Raw genomic sequence first — 16,208 nt, 5'->3', positions numbered from 1 at the left:
TATCCCATTCATTTTCACAGGTGTTTCGTGGAACGTGTGACAGAAAGGTCCGATCGACCCGAAACTGACTTATGTGTCCCCTCACGGGCCCCTGGGACGGGTTCTAGAGTTCCGTGTCCCTCTGACCTTTTTTCGCGCTAATTGGCCACCAACAGCCCCATGGAACAAGTTGCACGTGGGCCGTCAAACAAAGGGGGGCCAAAAGGGGTCGAAAGGTCGCAGGGGCCCCAAACTCGGCACGGCGCTAGTCCGGGGGCCCCCGGTTCTAGATCACGGGTCGCGCGGTTCTAGATCGGTTCTAGGTATGTGTTTCGGCCAAACGGTTTGAAGGAAACGCCCGATTGTCCCGAAACTGACGTATGCGTCCCGCCACGGGCCCCGGGGACGGGTTCTAGAGTTCCGCGTCCCTCTGACTTTTTTTCGCGCTAATTGGCCACGAACAGCCCCATGGAACAAGTTGCACGTGGGCCGTCAAACAAACGGGGGCCAAAAGGGGTCGAAAGGTCGCAGCGGCCCCAAACTCGACACGGTGGTAGTCCGGGGGCCCCCGGTTCTAGATCCCGGGTCGCCGGGTTCTAGATCGGTTCCGAGTGTGTTTTCAGTTTGACCCTTCGAGAGGGAATGTCAGTCTATGAGCTCACTATGAGTGCAAGATGCTTTTGAGAGAAACTTGAACAAGTGTGGAAAAAAAATGAGCCCTGAGTTCTAGAGACCCGTCCTCCTGATATGTCGTTCGGGGGCCCGGCACGCAGTGTTTGGGGCCCGTTGGACCCCCGGGGGCCGAACAGGGGCCACTGACACTTGCAACTTATCCCATTCATTTTCACAGGTGTTTCGTGGAACGTGTGACAGAAAGGTCCGATCGACCCGAAACTGACTTATGTGTCCCCTCACGGGCCCCTGGGACGGGTTCTAGAGTTCCGTGTCCCTCTGACCTTTTTTCGCGCTAATTGGCCACCAACAGCCCCATGGAACAAGTTGCACGTGGGCCGTCAAACAAAGGGGGGCCAAAAGGGGTCGAAAGGTCGCAGGGGCCCCAAACTCGGCACGGCGCTAGTCCGGGGGCCCCCGGTTCTAGATCACGGGTCGCGCGGTTCTAGATCGGTTCTAGGTATGTGTTTCGGCCAAACGGTTTGAAGGAAACGCCCGATTGTCCCGAAACTGACGTATGCGTCCCACCACGGGCCCCGGGGACGGGTTCTAGAGTTCCGTGTCCGAAACAGCTCGTTTGCCCGAAAAAAGACCCCCTTGACCGGGAAGCGCCTGTGAAGTTTGCATTGAACAAGTTGCACGTGGGCGGGCGGAAATGCAGGGGTCGAAAGGTCGCACCGCCTCCAAATTCCCCGCCCTGGTAGTCGAGGGGCCCCCGGTTCTAGATCCCGGGTCGCAGGGTTCTAGATCGGTTCCAAGTGTGTGTTTTTGCAGTGCAAAAATCTCCTCACTTTGGTTCACTCTGACTGCATGTATGTCTATGTGTGAGAGAGGGCGGCCATTAATCGGACCATGTGCTCGCCGAAGGGTGGACAGAAAGGTCCGATCGGCCCGAAACTGACGTATGCGTCCCGTCACGGGCCCCTGGGACGGGCCCTAGAGTTCCGCGTCCCTCTGACCTTTTTTGGCGCTAATTGGCCACCAACAGCCCCATGGAACAAGTTGCACGTGGGCCGTCAAACAAACGGGGGCCAAAAGGGGTCGAAAGGTCGCAGCGGCCCCAAACTCGGCACGGCGGTAGTCCGGGGGCCCCCGGTTCTAGATCCTGGATTTGGTGGTTCTAGATCGGTTCCAAGTGTGGGTTCCAGCAAAGCGGCTTGTTGGAAAGGCCCGATCGGCCCGAAACTGACACACGCGTCTCGTCACGGGCCCCGGGGACGGGTTCTAAAGTTCCGTGTCCCTCTGACTTTTTTTCACGCTAATTGGCCACCAACAGCCCCATGGAACAAGTCGCACGTGGGACGTCAAACAAACAGCCGCTCAAGGGGGTCAAAAGGTCGCAGGACCTCGAGATTCGCCACGGACGACCGCCACGGGCCCCCGAATCGGGCCCCAGAGTTTCGTGGCTCTAGATGCTTCCTGAGCCTAATAGGCCCTCTGATTCTAACTGCTGAATTGACCCTAGCAGACATGTGCTCCTATAGAGATCAATGTGAGACAGAGAGGTGCATAAAAAATAGCTAAAAATAAACTTGGCGCGTCTCGACCTCGCCCGCTCGGTATGTCGCAGAGGGCCACGTGACGCAACTTTTTGACGAGTTTGGGGCCCCTCGGACCCCCGGGGGCCGCACGGGAGCCACTGACACGTGCAACTTATCCCATTCATTTTCATAGGCGTTTGGTGAACCTTCCACCTGTAACTTATTTGACAGGGCCCCTTTGTGCACTCCGTGGACATGTCATTTTATGGCTAATATTGCATAATTATAAACTGTAAAGTACCCCAACATGTTGGATTGTCTTCCCTGTGCACTGTACTGGCTGTTTAGAGAAATAAAACATGTATAATTATGAAATATGACCTATTAATGCATTGACCACGGAGTGCATTAAGGGGCCCTGTCAAACAAGTTACAAGTGGAACCTGACACCTGTAACTTATTCGACAGGGCCCCTTTGTGCACTCCGTGGACATGTCGTTTTAAGGCTAATAATGCATAATTGTGAACTCTAAAGTACCCCAACGTGTTTGAATGTCTTTCCTGTGCACTTTACTGGATATTGTAAGTAATAATATATATTCATATTTACGAAATATGACCTATTAATGCATTGACCACGGAGTGCATTAAGGGGCCCTGTCAAACAAGTTACAAGTGGAACCTGACACCTGTAACTTATTCGACAGGGCCCCTTTGTGCACTCCGTGGACATGTCGTTTTAAGGCTAATAATGCATAATTGTGAACTCTAAAGTACCCCAACGTGTTTGAATGTCTTTCCTGTGCACTTTACTGGATATTGTAAGTAATAATATATATTCATATTTACGAAATATGACCTATTAATGCATTGACCACGGAGTGCATTAAGGGGCCCTGTCAAACAAGTTACAAGTGGAACCTGACACCTGTAACTTATTCGACAGGGCCCCTTTGTGCACTCCGTGGACATGCCCATTTAAGGCTAATAATGCATAATTGTGAACTCTAAAGTACCCCAACGTGTTGGATTGTATTCCCTGTGCACTGTACTCTATTTTTAAGTAATAAAAACATTAAAAATCACGAATTATGACCTATTAATGCATTGACCACGGAGTGCACAAAGGGGCCCTGTCAAATAAGTTACGGTTGGTATGTTTTTTTATATTTTGAGGTCAAGGTTGATAAAAATGAATAAAATTGATTAAATATCAATTTTAGGTTCATCTGTGGGCCCCCCTGAGCGATTTGCAGCCTTCAGAACCCAGAAATTCCACTGTCCATGAACAGCCTGAATTTTTGAATGGTATAAGTTGCAGGTGGAACGTCCAGATCTCAGCCTCTGGACAGAATTGGGAGCTGAAACCTGCACTCCTGCCCTTGTCTGGACGTGCCCCGACAGTGCTGTGCATTTCAGGGAGTTTGGAGAAACTTGAAAATCTGACTGAAAAATTCTCCAAGGGATACCCCTTTGAGATTTTTTGGGTCGAATTTTCAAGTTTCTCCAATCTCTTTGAAATTCACACCAGGGACAGGGCGTGCCCAGATGAGCACAGGAGTGCAGGTTTCATCTCCAAATTCTGTCCAGAGGCTGAGATCTGGACGTTCCACCTGCAACTTATACCATTCAAAAATTCAGGCTGTTCATGGACAGTGGGATTTCTGGGTTCTGAAGGCTGCTAATTGCTCAGGGGGGCCCAAAGATGAACCTAAAATTGATATTTAATCAATTTTATTCATTTTTATCAACCATGACCTCAAAATATAAAAAAACATACCAACTGTAACTTATTTGACAGGGCCCCTTTGTGCACTCCGTGGACATGTCGTTTTAAGGCTTATAATGCATAATTATGAACTGTAAAGTACCCCAACATGTTGGATTGTCTTCCCTGTGCACTGTACTGGCTGTTTAGAGTAATAAAACATTTATAATTACGAAACATGACCTATTAATGCATTGACCACGGAGTGCACAAAGGGGCCCTGTCGAATAAGTTACAGGTGGGCAAAGTAAGGGCCCACCTGTAACTTGTTCGACAGGGCCCCTTTGTGCACTCCGTGGACATGTCCATTTAAGTCTAATAATGCATAATTGTGAACTGTAAAGTACCCCAACATGTTGGATTGTCTTCCCTGTGCACTGTACTGGCTGTTTAGAGTAATAAAACATTTATAATTACGAAACATGACCTATTAATGCATTGACCACGGAGTGCACAAAGGGGCCCTGTCGAATAAGTTACAGGTGGGCAAAGTAAGGGCCCACCTGTAACTTGTTCGACAGGGCCCCTTTGTGCACTCCGTGGACATGTCCATTTAAGTCTAATAATGCATAATTGTGAACTGTAAAGTACCCCAACATGTTGGATTGTCTTCCCTGTGCACTGTACTGGCTGTTTAGAGTAATAAAACATGTATAATTATGAAATATGACCTATTAATGCATTGACCACGGAGTGCACAAAGGGACCCTGTCAAATCAGTTACAGGTGGGCCCTTACTTTGCCCACCTTCAACTTATTTGACAGAGGCCCTATAGGACAGTGGTTTTATGTGGTCAAACCTACTGTACACAACTCAGGGGACACACCACAACACACTCATGTACATTACAGCCAATAATTGTGCATAGTGTTAGACATTTTCAGCCGGTGAATCCCTGTAAGGAATTGGGGATTTCAGCATATGTGCTGAAGGCCAGTGTGTAACTTATCAAGCTACAGGTGGGATGCCGAATTTGACCGGATGTATCTCGGGAGCTAAGCCGACTTGGGGCTCCATACTCTGGCCCGGAGTTTGGAGCTCCAACTCGGCTTGGTTCCCGAGATACACCCGGTGGTGGTGGTGGTGGACGAACAGGCCGTTCGTTGTCACACAGGTGGTCAGGGGGACGAATGAGCTGTTCGTGTCAGTGGGTGGGGCCCCGGGCCGTCTCTTAGATTGCCCGTTGGCCAACAGGCCGTTCGCTGTCACACAGGAGGTCAGGGGGACGAATGAGCTGTTCGTGTCAGTGGGCTGGGCCCCGGGCCGTCTCTTAGATTGCCCGTGGGCGAACAGGCCGTTCGCTGTCACACAGGCGGTCAGGGGGACGAATAGGCTGTTTGTGTCAGTGGGCGGGGCCCCGGGCCGTCTCTTAGATTGCCCGTGGGCGAACAGGCCGTTCGCTGTCACACAGGCGGTCAGGGGGACGAATGAGCTGTTCGTGTCAGTGGGCGGGGCCCCGGGCCGTCTCTTAGATTGCCCGTGGGCGAACAGGCCGTTCGCTGTCACACAGGCGGTCAGGGGGACGAATGAGCTGTTTGTGTCAGTGGGCGGGGCCCCGGGCCGTCTCTTAGATTGCCCGTGGGCGAACAGGCCGTTCGTTGTCACACAGGTGGTCAGGGGGACGAATGAGCTGTTCGTGTCAGTGGGCGGGGCCCCGGGCCGTCTCTTAGATTGCCCGTGGGCGAACAGGCCGTTCGCTGTCACACAGGCGGTCAGGGGGACGAATGAGCTGTTCGTGTCAGTGGGCGGGGCCCCGGGCCGTCTCTTAGATTGCCCGTGGGCGAACAGGCCGTTTGCTGTCACAAAGGCGGTCAGGGGGACGAATAGGCTGTTTGTGTCAGTGGGCGTGGTCAGGGGGCGGTCACAGGCTGTCTTTGGGACGAAAGGGCGCTCAGTGGACGGTGGGTGTGGTCAGGGAATTTCCCGAAAAGGCGGTCAGGGGTAGGCGCGTGCGCTCCGTGGGCGCCCGCCTGCAACCTGTTCGGCGCGCGTCGAAACGACTGCAGGCGGTCGGCGAGTCGCCCCCCTGTGGCCGATGCCCGTATTGCGAGCGAGGGGGCCGAATTTCGTCGGGCTCCCGCGGGGCCCCCGAGGCCCCCCGGCCCGAGGCGACGCCTCTGGCCCGCCCCGTCGGTCCCCCCCTGCGGCCGGGCGCGGTCGGCCGGCCCCCGAAAAATCATCTAGGGGGCGGCGCGCAGCGTTCCGCTGACCTCCTATCACGGACTACCTTTTAAGCAGCTCGCGGACCGCTGGCCTAACGTGACGGCCTAAAGAGAGTAACGGATTATTGTAACACAGTAACAGATTATTGTAACAGTAACGGATTACTGAAACAGAGTAACGGATTATTGTAACACAGTAACGGATTATTGTAACAGTAACGGATTATTGTAACAGAGTAACAGATTATTGTAACACAGTAACGGATTATTGTAACACAGTAACGGATTATTGAAACAGTAACGGATTACTGAAACAGAGTAACAGATTATTGTAACACAGTAACGGATTATTGTAACAGTAACGGATTATTGTAACAGAGTAACAGATTATTGTAACACAGTAACAGATTATTGTAACACAGTAACGGATTATTGTAACAGTAACGGATTATTGTAACACAGTAACGGATTATTGAAACAGTAACGGATTATTGTAACACAGTAACGGATTATTGTAACAGTAACGGATTATTGTAACACAGTAACGGATTATTGAAACAGTAACGGATTATTGTAACACAGTAACGGATTATTGTAACAGTAACGGATTATTGTAACAGTAACGGATTACTGAAACACAGTAACGGATTATTGTAACACAGTAACAGATTATTGTAACAGTAACGGATTACTGAAACAGAGTAACGGATTATTGAAACAGTAACGGATTACTGAAACAGAGTAACAGATTATTGTAACACAGTAACGGATTATTGTAACAGTAACGGATTATTGTAACAGATTATTGTAACACAGTAACAGATTATTGTAACAGTAACGGATTACTGAAACAGAGTAACGGATTATTGAAACAGTAACGGATTACTGAAACAGAGTAACAGATTATTGTAACACAGTAACAGATTATTGTAACAGTAACGGATTACTGAAACAGAGTAACGGATTATTGAAACAGTAACGGATTACTGAAACAGAGTAACAGATTATTGTAACACAGTAACAGATTATTGTAACAGTAACGGATTACTGAAACAGAGTAACAGATTATTGTAACACAGTAACGGATTATTGAAACAGTAACGGATTACTGAAACAGAGTAACAGATTATTGTAACACAGTAACGGATTATTGTAACAGTAACGGATTATTGTAACACAGTAACGGATTATTGAAACAGTAACGGATTATTGTAACACAGTAACGGATTATTGTAACAGTAACGGATTACTGAAACACAGTAACGGATTATTGAAACAGTAAAGGATTATTGTAACAGTAACGGATTATTGTAACACAGTAACGGATTATTGAAACAGTAACGGATTATTGAAACAGAGTAACGGATTATTGTAACAGTAACGGATTATTGAAACAGTAACGGATTATTGTAACAGTAACGGATTATTGTAACACAGTAACGGATTATTGTAACAGTAACGGATTATTGAAACAGAGTAACAGATTATTGTAACACAGTAACGGATTATTGAAGTAACGGATTATTGTAACACAGTAACGGATTATTGTAACAGTAACGGATTATTGTAACAGTAACGGATTATTGAAACAGTAACGGATTATTGAAACAGTAACGGATTATTGAAACAGTAACGGATTATTGTAACAGTAACGGATTATTGTAACAGTAACGGATTATTGTAACAGTAACGGATTATTGAAACAGTAACGGATTATTGAAACAGTAACGGATTATTGAAACAGTAACGGATTATTGTAACAGTAACGGATTATTGTAACAGTAACGGATTATTGTAACAGTAACGGATTATTGAAACAGTAACGGATTATTGTAACACAGTAACGGATTATTGAAACAGTAACGGATTATTGTAACAGTAACGGATTATTGTAACAGTAACGGATTATTGAAACAGTAACGGATTATTGTAACAGTAACGGATTATTGAAACAGTAACGGATTATTGTAACACAGTAACGGATTATTGTAACAGTAACGGATTATTGAAACAGTAACGGATTATTGTAACAGTAACGGATTATTGTAACAGTAACGGATTATTGTAACAGTAACGGATTATTGAAACAGTAACGGATTATTGTAACACAGTAACGGATTATTGAAACAGTAACGGATTATTGTAACAGTAACGGATTATTGTAACAGTAACGGATTATTGAAACAGTAACGGATTATTGTAACAGTAACGGATTATTGTAACAGTAACGGATTATTGTAACAGTAACGGATTATTGAAACAGTAACGGATTATTGTAACACAGTAACGGATTATTGAAACAGTAACGGATTATTGTAACAGTAACGGATTATTGTAACAGTAACGGATTATTGTAACAGTAACGGATTATTGAAACAGTAACGGATTATTGTAACAGTAACGGATTATTGAAACAGTAACGGATTATTGTAACACAGTAACGGATTATTGTAACAGTAACGGATTATTGAAACAGAGTAACAGATTATTGTAACACAGTAACGGATTATTGAAACAGTAACGGATTATTGTAACACAGTAACGGATTATTGTAACAGTAACGGATTATTGAAACAGTAACGGATTATTGAAACAGTAACGGATTATTGAAACACAGTAACGGATTATTGAAACAGTAACGGATTATTGAAACAGTAACGGATTATTGTAACAGTAACGGATTATTGTAACAGTAACGGATTATTGAAACTGAAACAGTAACGGATTATTGAAACAGTAACGGATTATTGTAACAGTAACGGATTATTGTAACAGTAACGGATTATTGAAACTGAAACAGTAACGGATTATTGAAACAGTAACGGATTATTGTAACTGAAGGTTTGGAATTCATAGCAGCTTTCTTTGGCCAAGGCGCGCCCATAAGGCCGTTTGACCGACATGTCAAACACCCAAATACAGTTCGTTTCGTTCAGAGTCACGTTTCGGGGCGTGGAAATGTCCCCACAACAACAGACCGGCGTGCAACAAGTCAGTCAGCATAGAAAATCAAAGAAGGAGAAGAAAACTTCAAGAGTCTATGCCGTGAACCGCGCATACTTTTGAGAATCCTACGTTAAGCTGATCTTGATAAATGCTCATTGTCACTCATGTAAACACAACAGTTTTTCTTCCGCAATCACACGTCTGCGCTTTGTTTCCCGGCGGACCGAAAATAAACGCGACACTCGCGCCCCCCGGAAATCCGATAAAATTCAACCAATCAGATGACGACTTCGACATTCCTGAAGTGTTTCCAGTTAAGTGTACCATATGCATCAGACGTTTAGCCAGCGTTCCGTGGGCGTGACATCTGAGGCTGAGACTAATTGGATGTTCAGATGTGGGCATGGCTTTCAAATATCTAGGCGGGGCTGAGTGTGAGCTTGCAGTGCATTGAGGAAAGTGAGTGTGTGTGGGATTGAGTGAGTGTGTGTGTGTGTGTGTCAGTGAGTGAGTGTGTGAGTATGAGTGAGAGAGTGCGTGTGTGTCTGTGTGCGTGTGTGTGTGTGTGTGTGTTTGTGAGTCTCTGTGCGATTGTCCGGGGCTCCAAGCATCATATTTGCATCATATTTTGTTAAATGTATCAAAGCCGCCACAAAACAGGGAGCCCTGCACGCATCTGTGTGTGTGTGTTGAGGTTCTCACTCGAGGAAATCTCTCTATGTACGGCTCCAGCAGAGCTTCGGCCTCCACCAGGTTTCCCTCCCCAGTGCCTGAAACACACAATAAACACTCAGTATTACGACACAAACAGCAGCTGCACGAACAGGACAACTTCACAATAAACACAAACACGGCAGATTCAAGATTCAAGTGAAGTCTGGTATATACAACACATGATTTTTGCCCCGATTTTCAGACTGGAAGCGTCGAAAGTAAATAAATATGAAATATATTATTTATATATTATTATATATATTCAACTGAAATGAATATATTATTAAAAAAACTCGCCATTGCATCATTTCTCATTTTCACTTAGTTTAACTTGATGTACTAATAAAACTAAAAGTGAAATAAAAAATTCATTATAACAAAATATCTAAAATAAATAAATAAAAGCTTGTTAATTGTTTGAAATTGAAGAAATTAAGACAATACTAAAAACAAATTATTAGTATTGTAATTTTACAGTTGTACTGTTATATTATTTCTGAATAATACACTGAAATAAACAATAATAACTATACAGACATTTCAAATATATATAAATCAGGGTTATTATTGTCAAAATAAGAGAGAGTGTGTTTAAATTCAATTAAAATTAAGATGAAATTAAATAAAATATTTAATGAAAAACAAAAAACAAAACAAAAAATTGAAATGTTGACTTGCCAATAAACTGAAATAAGTTTAAGTTGAAGCACTAAAATTATTAACTGGAAATAAATAAAAACTAACTAAAACTAGAACTGAAATATAAATACATGAAACTTAAATAGCAATTAAAAAATACATAAACTGACAAAAGCACAATGAAATTACTAAAAATTTGACTAAAATTAACCATATAAAAATTTATATAAAAAAGCTAATTCAAAATATTAATAAAACACACTGATATATACACTATATTGCCAAAAGGTCTTGGGTTCTCTCACACCAAACTCCTCATCCATGTGTTTATGGACCTGCTTTGGCACTGGAGCGCAGTCATGCTGGGACAGGAACGTCACTAAACTGTTGGGAGGGAGCATGAAACGGTCCAAAATGTGCATTAAGAGTTCCTTTCACTGGAACTAAAGGGCCAAGCCCTGAAAACAACCCCACACCATAACCCCCCCTCCACCAAACAAAAACTTTTGGAAACATAGTGAATATAAATATATATATAGCTGATTTTAGATCCCATCTGAAGCCCAGTTTTCCTCTGTAACCAAAAGTGTGTTTCAGCGTTGGTTACCGAGTATCAGAGAGACGTAAGTGTTGTAGAAGAGCAGCGTCAGCACACACAGGATCGATCTGAGACTGTGACCAGCGGCGCCGTCCCGCAGCTGAGACAGACCGAACTCCTGCAGGAGGGAAACAGCACCCGTTAGTGTGTGTGTGTGTGTGTGTGTGTATTACAGTAGAGGTCGACCGATTAGTGAGCAACACACACCCAGATTGCCGCGTCTCACAGCGAGCGGATAGTAAACTCTTCCTTAGACACTAGAGCCATATTGAGTTTGTACGCTATATCAATATGTTTTTAATAAACAATATGGAATGAGACAATACTGTTGTTTATAAACATGGGACAAGCTTTATATTAAAACATGACTGACTGACAGATACTGGCGCTGTTTAACGTGTTTGAGATGTGGTGCTTTCCTCAGTGCATAACTTACATTTCACTATTCTTCATCTGTAAATGTTAGAAACTCGTGCAAATATTTGCATTTTGCTGTCAGGAGTCAATCTCCGCTAAACTAAACAGATTCCCAGGAACGATAAGATTACAAGTGCACTGATTGGAGAGGCTTGTGTTGTTCAATAAATGTTTAATTTAAGCAATTTTCTGTTTCACTACTTATTAATGGTTAGATTTTATGAGCTGAAAACCGGCCAAAAAAAAAAAAAAAAAAAAAAAAATCGCCCGCCTTGATTTCTAAATATCGGCATCGGCCAGAGAACAACCCATCTCGGTCGACCTCTAGACTAGACTACATCTTCAATAAAACATTTGTATTTGGTTTAACATGTGAAGTTTCAAGTGCTCCGGAAAGCTTCATTTCTTTCTCCTCTAGTTACTCACTCGGTTCCCTGAGAAGCCGATGAACTCCAGCAGTCGAAGGATTCGTGCCGGCAGTAAAGACAGCATCTGACACACACAGGTCAGAGTTCAAGCATCACTTCAAGGGGAGATTTACTAGTTTATCCACATGCACAATGACAGGGTAATTTCTGCACTTCCTGTCCCATGAACTGACCAGGTTGAAGGAGCCAATCCCCAGCTTGACTCCGCCCTCAAACTGTCTGAAGGCCTCGCGGTCTCCGCCCACTCCCTGAGGCATGTTCGACACACTCTGGCAGTCCCTAAACACACACACACACACACACACAAGATGTATATGCTCTAATGTATTTTATCTCGATTTGCACTAAAATGATTATTTATTGAAAACAGTTGTTCACAAAAAAATAATATAATATCAATTATTATATTAAATTACCATATATTAGTATAAATTCTATTATTTTAAATGTTATTAAATATTATTAGATAAATGTCAATCATTTAACAAACAAGTATGCATTACTTCAATGAGCTCACTGTTTCTGCCTTAAATTATTACATTGTTTAAATTAATACATTTTTCGCTAACTGTGTACATTTCTGAAATCATAACTCAGACATATGCACTTCTGTAAAGCTGCTTTGAAACGATTTGTACTGTGAAAAGCGCTATACAAATAAACGTGAATTGAATTTTATATTATATAATATATTATAGTAAAATATAATAATATATAACAGTTGCTTATATGCAATAATTGATTTTTTTTAATAATACAAATATAATATTTGTACAGCTTTCATGCAGTATATTAAATCATATTTTTAATTCAGGCAACAACCATCCATTAATTGTTGATTTCAGACTCACTTGTAAATTTGATAACTTGTGCGTACTTTGATTCCTCCTTTAATAAAACTGATCATGTTTTCATCCTGAAATAAACAGAAGGCAGTGATGAATGTGATATTTGTCTTATATTTCATATTTTTTAATATTATAGAAGCTTGTTTCCCAAACAATTGCAAGCTTGTCTTGATTGACTTTTTTTCTCAGAATTGCAAATAAACTTGCAATTGCCTTTTTTTGATTATGTGGTGGAAACAAGCTTTCATAAATCTTGATTTATTATTGCAACAATATATTATTTATTCCTCTGGCAAATGTTTTGTTGTTAATATTATTTTACTTCACTGCATAAAAATGATTTTCTAATAACTCAATATGTGTGTTGTGTTTTCCAGTGAAGCATCTAAAGAGAAGAAACACTGAGCAAAGAGTTTTTCTTGTTTTCAACTTCACTAAAATGTATTAGATTTATGCTTAAAACAAGAAAAGATTATTTGCCAAGCAGGAATATTCCTGTTAACTAAACCTGAAACAACAAACATAAAAAAAAAACATTTCCATAACTTGAAATGAAATAAAACTGAAATAAAATAAAATACAACATAGAAAACTAAGCTAGTTAAAATATTAATAACAACTATAATAGTATTTCACTGATATTCTGATAATTGAAACACATAGAAGACATATTCTTAGATTTGAATGTTTTAGGCATGGTTTAGTAATATGAATAGCCGGACACATGGCGCATTTTAATGATGTATTAGATTACTGAATGCTGTAGAAATGAAGTTCATTATTAGTTCATGGTAACTAATGTAGTTAACTAATGAACCTTATTGTAAAGTGTTACCGCTATCTTTTGTGTGTATTTTGTTTGATTTCATTGGTTTGTGTGCGAGTCTGTGTTTTTGCTGCTGTAACATGTTCAGTTTGGATTACTAATGAAGTATCGTATCGTATTATAAAACAAAACTGTTGCCAAGTTATTAGTCAAGCCGATGTAAACACAATGGCCTGAAGTGAAACGGGTCACTGACCTGTACAAATGTTAGTGTGGCTTTCTGCAGCAAACACTCAGCGTAGCAGATCTCCGCATGCATCTCCTCTGCACACACACACACACACACACACGAGTAAGACCTGACTGACTGCATTGTGCCAAGTGTAAAGTTAGGTGGAGGGGGGGGGGTATTTGAACAGAAACATGTTCTCTGTTTCAGGAAGTGTGTGAAAAGGATCAACATCAAACAAGTGTGCATACATAAATTATCCTACACTCTTGCAGGCCATCTTATCAGCCATCCCCCAAACTGCACAGTTGATGACTTGGTTAATCACTAGAACCTGGCCCTGTCACGTAGTCTGGACTCTGTTGATCACTCGATCTGCCCCTTCTCCTGTCCTGCTCCCTGGTTCACTGCTGAACTCCTCATGAAGGCCACAGGGCGGAGGCTGGAGAGGTACTGTCAAGAGTCTGGCCACACTGTCCACCAGGTATCCTACAACAACCATGTTAAGAGCTATAAAGATGCTCAGTCCAAGGCGTAAAATAACCATTACTCTACACTCATTGGCAACCAACAACATCAACAGCTTTTTTCCACCATCAACCGCCTCCTCGGCCCACCTGACCCTCCTCAACCATCTGACGCTGCTGGCCTATGCTCCAGATTCCTGGATTACTTCCAATAAAAGGAAGAAACCCTCCACCAGCAACGGCAGCTGTCCAGCTCCTCTCACCCAACCACTCCACCGCTGCTTGACAAACTCTTGTCAAAGTTCTTGAGCTAGTGTCAAAAGCAAAGGCCACGACCAGCAAACAGGATCCAATGCCGACTGCCTTGGTCAAGGCATGTCTTCCAACTCTGGGACCCACACTGGTCAACCTCATCAACACCTCGCTGTCTTCTGGGGTAGTCCCCACCAGCTTTAAAACTGCCGAGGTGATCCCTACACTTAAAAACCAGGCCTGAACCAAGATGACCCAAACTAACACCGCCCAATCTCCAACCTACCTTTTATATGCAAGTTATTGGAAAGAGCTGTGGCTTCCCAACTCAACCAGCATATGCTACAGCACAACCTCTACGAGCCATTTCAATCTGGTCTCAAGACACATCATAGCACAGACACTGCCCTCATCAAAATCACAAATGACCTTCTCATATCAGCATCTTAGTTCTTCTAGACCTCTCTGCAGCCTTCGATACAGTCTCCCACTCGCCTCTCCGAACTCATTGGCGTCGCTGGTACTGTGTATTCCTGGTTTAAATCCTATCTCACCAACAGGCAACAATACACCAGCATTAAGGGCATCTGCTCTGAACTGGCGCCAGTCTTACACGGCGTGCCACAAGGATCGGTGCTTGGCCTACTATTATTTAAAGGGGTCATATAATGCCATTTTTGTACAAGCTAATATGATTCTTTAGGGTCTAAATTTAAAGTTTGTAATATACTTTAATTTAACATTCTCATTAGTATTGTAAGAAAACACTTATTTTTCCCGGTCAAAAACAGCTCTGTTTTCAGCACGCCGTTTCAGTGTATATGACTTTAAATGATAATGAGCTTTGCTGACTCCGCCTCTCTGTTCTGTGCGTACACCGTTTGTAACTCGATAACACAATAACCATAACGCGTTGTTCAGTATAAACGTGGAATTATGAATTATATTGAGAACGTCATACATAGAAAACATGCCGTAATGTACCCTGAGTGTAAACCTTAGACGCATTCATTGTGAAGCGTGCAGCTAGCGATTTACAAAGATTAATATATTAATATAAAGTTTAATAAAACGTTACACTCACTTCAGTTGTTCTAGAGGTTCAGCAGGAACACGAATATCTGGTACCGATCTTTTTTTCAGGAGCAGCTTCTTAGCAAATCCAGCTTTATACTGACCCTCGTTTATAAAACAGTCTGGTGTGAGAAATGATTCGCGCAAACATGAGAGCATTGACGTTGCTCGTGGGGAATATTCCCTTCGAAAACAAACTCAGCCACTGCGTCTTCAGCGGTTCGGATTTAGGAACATTAAAATGACTGTGTTCGTTATCACACCCAAGAACAGAACACCACAATCGCTTAGAGCCATTCTGCTCATAGACAGTGCTCCAGCATATCAACAATGAGCGCGCCGGTCCGCGCAGACTATGATTGACAGCTCTCACGAGCGAGGGCGGGTCTGGGTTGAAACGCTGCTGTCAATCAACACTCGTGGGAGGGGCTTCCGAGCGTGTGACGTCACACGGTCGAACGGCTCGATTTGAGGCAGGGGAAAACATAAGGAGATTAAAACAAAAACACTGGATGGATTTTTATCATTATATGATGGTTGTGTACAGGCACTGCCAACACACATTTCAGTGCAATCACCTTGTAAAAGTGCATGTACCATTATATGACCCCTTTAATATCTACATGCTACCTCTTGGGATGATCATCCAGAAACATGGATTACACTTCCACTGCTATGCTGACGACACCCAGCTCTACATCAGTACTACGCCTTCTACCGCCCTTCCACCAGTGCCGCTTATCAACGGCCTGAAGGACATAAAGAAC

The 16,208-nt window shown here is 43.1% G+C and overlaps 1 protein-coding gene across 1 annotated transcript in view; it reads right to left on the bottom strand.

Moving 5' to 3' along the window:
• The window catches only part of LOC130105728 (tetratricopeptide repeat protein 39B), a 35,362-nt gene that overhangs the window by 17,443 nt on the left and 1,711 nt on the right, over positions 1–16,208 (bottom strand). Inside the window, exons 5-10 of the mRNA XM_056271862.1 lie at positions 13,676–13,743; positions 12,657–12,721; positions 11,979–12,084; positions 11,804–11,869; positions 10,970–11,078; positions 9,712–9,779 (exon numbers count right to left, since the gene is read on the bottom strand). Of these exons, the coding sequence (XP_056127837.1) occupies positions 9,712–9,779; positions 10,970–11,078; positions 11,804–11,869; positions 11,979–12,084; positions 12,657–12,721; positions 13,676–13,743 (482 nt within the window). The remainder of the gene's footprint in view (positions 1–9,711; positions 9,780–10,969; positions 11,079–11,803; positions 11,870–11,978; positions 12,085–12,656; positions 12,722–13,675; positions 13,744–16,208) is intronic.

This window comes from Rhinichthys klamathensis, unplaced genomic scaffold (assembly GCF_029890125.1).
Source record: "Rhinichthys klamathensis goyatoka isolate OS25496 unplaced genomic scaffold, OSU_Roscu_1.1 h1tg000326l_1, whole genome shotgun sequence".
Taxonomy (NCBI): Eukaryota; Metazoa; Chordata; class Actinopteri; order Cypriniformes; family Leuciscidae; genus Rhinichthys; species Rhinichthys klamathensis.
The sequence above is the reverse complement of the archived record's forward strand: the minus strand, read 5'-3'. Positions and strand labels throughout refer to the sequence as shown.